Source organism: Cryptomeria japonica, chromosome 5 (assembly GCF_030272615.1).
Source record: "Cryptomeria japonica chromosome 5, Sugi_1.0, whole genome shotgun sequence".
Lineage (NCBI taxonomy): Eukaryota > Viridiplantae > Streptophyta > Pinopsida > Cupressales > Cupressaceae > Cryptomeria > Cryptomeria japonica.
Window position 1 is genome coordinate 560,309,168 of NC_081409.1, and position 6,000 is coordinate 560,315,167.

Here is a 6,000-nt window from a genome sequence, read left to right on the forward strand (position 1 = left end):
TATCCTCAGAATCTTTGCCTTCATGAAATTTATGTAATTGTGATACAAAGGTTAAGGCTATTGTGAAGTCTATCCAAAATAAAAATAAGTTGTAAACCTTAAACATCGTGATTACTCATTGTGCATGTGAAGGGCGGGTACATGTGCACATAACTACAAGTACTTGGGCATATACTGGCAAGTATGTACCATTGAAGTTATAACTGGTAATATTTGACGTACATGCAAAGGTAATTGTACTCACGTGTCCGTATACGCATATCTTAGCATGCACAGGTAGACAAGTTCCAGCATAGCGATGCAGACTTGTACCAAGCCAGGGGTTCAATTGAAACCAGTTTAAAACATAGTAGTTGTGCGAGGAAGAAATGGTTGTTAACACTTGAAATACCTATACTATAACTATTGAACGCTAAACCCAAGATGGTCCTTAGAATTATTTTCGAGTTCAGCTAAACTCCTCAACCCAGACTTTTGCCGAGAAGGGTGAGATCATTGATAGCGCGAAGACTCGTGCTTATAGTGTAAAACCTTGGCCAAGGTGGTGTTGCATAATGCATGCACTAGTTTGATCTTTAGCACCAGATACACCCTTAGTCAGAGCGTCATACTAATAGGGAGTTACCCTTAGTGTATGACCGACTAAGTGTGTAGGTCCTAACACCAAGTTTCAGATGGCATTGAGTTCTCGTATTCCTTTACCTCCCTGCGAAGGGCCGGGCCAATCCAGAAGGATATGGCACGGAGGACTAGATAGTCCGTGGTTGGGCGGAAAAGCGCCCTAATGATACTTTCCCTCCCCACCAGTATCATGACAGAGTTTGAAGTTCAGAATTTAGCATCAGTTGAAAAGTACTCTCTAAACCCTATCTCTCTTTCATTTCATGCAAGTTGATTAGTTCTTAAATATTGCATGTATGCTTAATTTTTAGTTCAATGTACTTAATCTTCAGTTATCATTATTCATGTTCCTGTTTTGAAATTTTTTTTTAAAAATATATCCATCTTGCTATGCTTATGTTAACGGCTATTTTTGCAACAGTTAGATTATTTGAATGGTTATTTCTTTTAAATTTTTTTTGCATGTTACAGAGTGTTAAAGATAATAACTTCAGTAGATATCATGTTGTCGTGCTCCTCCTATTCAAGTTCCTTCTTATACAGCTGGAGATGGTTCCATTCCTTCTTCTTGGTTCGTATTCTTTATAACTGCCACCGACTTGTATTTTCTGGAATTCGGTTCCTTTATTTAAGTTCGCCAGCTCATTGTGTGTGTCGGTGTGTAACTGACACTGTTCTTTTTTATTTATCTTCTGCCTTCTTCTTGAGGAGTTATCGGGTTTGAAGCATATTAGTTATTTGTGTGCCATGGGTCATTTAAAGATGATGATTGATATTCGTTGAATGGTCTTCTGCTGGGACTTTGTATCTGATTTTCTGAGTTGATCATTTATGTTCAGCTGTAAACATTTGGGTGTGCAGATTCATTCCATTGCATCTCCTTCTACATTATTTGTAAGCGGTATTCTGATAGTTGACTTCTATTTGAGCATTATCAATCATTGATAAAATGATTGTCTTCCAAGTGTGAGAGACATGCACTTATTTTTGAGATTTCAATAAAGGTATTACTTTTGCGGGCTGGGTTTTTCACCCTCAAGTGGAAGGTTTTCCCAGGATAAACTTTGTGTTTCTTGTTTCAGATTTCTGTGTTGCTAAAACATTAACAAACACAACTGAATCTTTTGTTTTCCCCTAAAAGGAAAACTCATAGGGAGGGTAGATGGATTCCACTTCCTAAGGGGATATTCAAAATCAACACAAATGAATCTTCTAGGGGTAATCTTGGGCATGCTAGCACTGGTGAAATTGGGAGGGATAGCTTTGGTTCGGTCCATCTAATGATGAATAATCTTATGGAAGCTCTTGCTATCCTATGTACTTTGGAAAGAAGTTCGTGCTCTTGGCTGGCACAAGGTTATTTGTGAATCAAATTCTCAGATTCTGATCAACCTTTTGAACAAGCAGAATCTTGATGGAGCTAATTGGTAGCTGGCTTTTGTTGCTTGACAGATTCTCCTGAAAAGTAATTCCTTGGAGTTTGTTTCCTTGTCTACATCCCAAGGGAGTGGAACAGGTTGGTTGATTGTCTGGATAAATGGGGCTTTTGAATACATGCTTGGATGGAATGTCAGTGAGTGGAAGCATCTTACTTTGGATGGTTCCCAAGAGTAAGATAAGTTAATTCATGAGGATATGCTTGGATAATGGTTGTCTTGTTGGTATGTTGGAGAGGTGGTTCTCTACTTTATAATTCTCTTGTTGTTTGGTCATGTTGGGACCCAGGTGGGCTTTATTTATATATTTATATATTTATATATTTATATATATATCAACTGGTAAACCCTAAATAGAGATAATTTCAGTGGCCTATTTTTAGATAGTGTGTTGAAACTAGCGAGTGTTGGAGAGGAAATCCAGTCCAAGCCAAGCTCACTGAGCCTGCAACTTTGTGTGTCAATTTTGACAGGCGAGACTCGAGACTCAAGAGTTACAGCATGTTCCCATGTTGTTGTTTAAGTGTATTTTCTGCTTAAATCTAAGCAATTACAATGTTCCCATAGAAAATTAAATTTGTGGAAAAAGGATAATATAGAATCTTTTCCTATTTTTGTGAAGCAGCTATTGTTTAAAAAATGAAAATACACCGTGAAAAAATAGAGGGAATGAAAATAAGCAACAATTGCTTATTGAAAAAATGCCAAGTGTCTTCATAGATTCTTTTCCCTCTTTTATTTGCCACCAAATTTTCCCTCTTTCATTTACCACCAAATTTTATATGAAATATTAATATAAATACTGTTAACAGCAAAATTAAAATGACTGCTTAAAAATAAGCAAATAAGGCTACCAGCTCCATAAATTACTCCTAAAAATATTAATTGAGCAGTGACTGCTACCTAAAATAAACTAAGCAACTGTACTCTATCAGACTCACCCTGTCTATGGAAAAACAGATAATCAACTTTTATACACATATTTTTATATATTATATTTTTCTTTTAATAGATAGTTTTTGACGAGTTTTTACCCACAATCAGAGTCCAAAAAAACAGATTGTTGAATTTAGTTTTGATTTTTGACAGTCTTCCTCAGAAACACATTTACAATGCGGAAGCATCTGAAAATGATAATTTGCTTCAATTTGTCTGAAAGATAAATTTTCTATTGTAATTCTTCAAAAACATCGAATTTATACAGAAATAATTTTTTCTACAAGAAAGCTACCATAAAGATTGAATTCTCTTGCAGACGTGCGAAGACTACTGAGATTGTAAAAATGGAAAATCAGTTCAAACCACTCCCAAATTTTAGCTACCTGATGATTCCGAGCCTCACAAAGAGCACGGAGAAGAGCGTTATAAACCGGCGTCGTCTGCGGGCGATTGAAGGTACTTTTCATGCGGTTAAACACCTCGACCGCGCGGTTTACAAGGCGCGCTTTTCCATAGCTTTCAATCATTAGCGCAAAGGTTTTATCCGTCAGAGCATAGCCCCCACGCCGCATTTCGTTTAGGGTTTTCCACATTGGATCCCAATTCTCGGTGCGGCCGAGAATTTGAATCATTTCCTCGAATTCTATAGTAGTGGGATCATAGGAGGTCTGGTGCCGCGCCCAGTTGAAGAAGCGATAGGCTTCTTTTCCGTGGGCAGCGCAATCTTTGAGGACGCGCCATACGAGTTCAGATGTGAGCTTCAAATTGAGGTTTTGGAGAGAACGTTCCATGTACACGGAGTCCGACCGAACGATGGTACAGATGTGATATATGGCTGCGCGGTAAGCCGAGGCCGAGGCTTCCAACGGTATCTTTTCTCGCCCATTACCATCGCTTTCCTCTTCCGATGAAGAAAAAGTGATTCTGGTGTTTACCAATCTCTTGTTTGACAAGGCTAGTTGAGATAAAAGAAACGGAGGACGATTCAGAATGGTGATCAAGAACTTCGAGGCTTTCATAGAAAATTTCAGCTGGATGTATCATATGATTGGTATTTGTTTGTGTTTTTCTTTTAGCTTGAAAACAGAGAAGTCATCCTCGGCTTTCAGTTCACTTCTACCCCTGAAAGTAAGCTTTCGAGTTGTCACCTCAGCTATCATCCATCGATCAGGCAGTGTTATTGGCAATTAAGAACTACTATATGTTTTGGACATTCGGGAAAGTAGAAAAACACTTCATTTCATTTTAGAGTGCGATGTCTTCTACGATGTTAGGGAGAAGTATAGTAAATTTTTGACTATTAGTTAACGTTTTCAGTGAGGATTTTGTTGAGAAGTTGGGGTGATTTGTCATCATATTGTAGAGGGAATGGATAGATTTACAGAAATCAGTTAGATTCTAATGCATTGTTCCATAGACTTTGTTAAGTCTCATGAATATTAAAATTATTTCTTCTTCTTCTTCGATTTAATATTAGGGAAAAGTCCAAGTTCTAATAATTGTTCACTTTTGTTCACTTTTGTTCACTTTTGTTCATCTAACCCTCTAATTACTCTATTTAATTGTAGTCAAGTTTTTGCGGATGGTGTGATGTTTTGGTTGAGGTTTAAGGATCTAGTGTATTGTTTTGTTTTGTTTTTTAAAGGATGGTTTGGATTTCAATTATTTCTTTTGAAGTAGGGATTGTAAAATCATAAGAATAATATTTGCATTTCGAAAATGGAGTGTGGAAGAGAGTAAGGCCACCCCTTCAAATTTATTACTAATGAATAAATATATAGGCATGGATCAATCATGGTAGTGCGACAGTTAAGTAGTAATTGATTTAAGCATAAATGATGTTCAGATAGTCAAATTTACATCAATAAACCATGAATATCTATGGATTCAAAGTCGAGAATAATAACATGACACTTAATAATAATTACATGGTATGTTCAAAGTCCAAGTGTTTTTCAAATACTTTAGATTTTTATTGATTATCCATGAATATCTATAGACTCGATTCCAACAATACTACTAAATGTGGAAGTTAACTGTGTTTCTATTGTTTAGATTTATATCCATTGAGAATGAAAACCTAAAGATTCTAAACCAACCATATCAATATCATGTTAAAGTTATATGAAAAAAAAAATTATTGAAGGAGAAGAGCACTTAGACTACAATGAGACTATGTGTCCAATTGTATTTAACTAAATTGAACATAAACCATGAAATTTTCAAGGATAAAAAGAGATTCAATTAAAAAAAATACCTCCTAAGTACTAGAACATAAAGCAAGAAAATCCGGGAAATAAAGGACAAGTACATTCCGAAAAGCTTCCAAACTACTTGAACATAAATCAAGAAACTTCAAAAAAATTTAAAAAAATATTCATTCAAATTTGAATGACTGATATCTTGGGATAGTCATAATTTTTTTTGGAAATAATATTTGTAGACACTGAAAATTTCTCTAAGTCTTCAATGACACTTTTCACTTTTTTTTTTTTGTCTAAACTGATTAAATAGTTTTAATTATGTTAGAATGTTCTGATACCGGAGGAAACCTGAGAGGAGGAGGGGGGCGGGGGGGGGGGGGCGCGTGGGGGCGGTGAGTCAGTTTTCCACAAGTTTAACAATTAAAGCAAATTATAAACCTTTTACCAGAGCAAGATAAGAACAGCACAGTGAAAGATAAAACATGAAATCACAGTACACACAACACCAATATTTTTGACGTGGAAAATTCGATAAAGGGAAAAACCACGGTGGGAAACCCTACCCATAATCAGATAATACTTCTACAGCAATATGTGAAATAATTACAATGGGGATTGCACTTGCAATCAGGCCAACCGCCTAGAGCTCAATGCGCATCACAAAAAGAAGTCTCACTGACTTACATAAACATCGGACTACAATCGAGAGAAAATGAACTATGAAAGTAGCATCTCCTAATTCTTGATATAGTTTCGGTTAAGCACTGATGTCTTCTCTGCAACACCAAATCCTTCACAAC

At 36.2% G+C, this 6,000-nt stretch overlaps 1 protein-coding gene across 1 annotated transcript in view; it reads right to left on the minus strand.

Annotated features, from left to right (window-relative positions):
* LOC131077723 (pentatricopeptide repeat-containing protein At5g18390, mitochondrial) overlaps positions 1–4,375 on the minus strand; it is a 39,650-nt gene extending 35,275 nt beyond the window's left edge. The window contains exon 1 of the mRNA XM_058015262.2: positions 3,380–4,375. Within this exon, the coding sequence (XP_057871245.2) occupies positions 3,380–4,015 (636 nt within the window). The 5' untranslated portion in view covers positions 4,016–4,375. The remainder of the gene's footprint in view (positions 1–3,379) is intronic.
* Between the last annotated feature and the right edge of the window lie 1,625 nt (positions 4,376–6,000).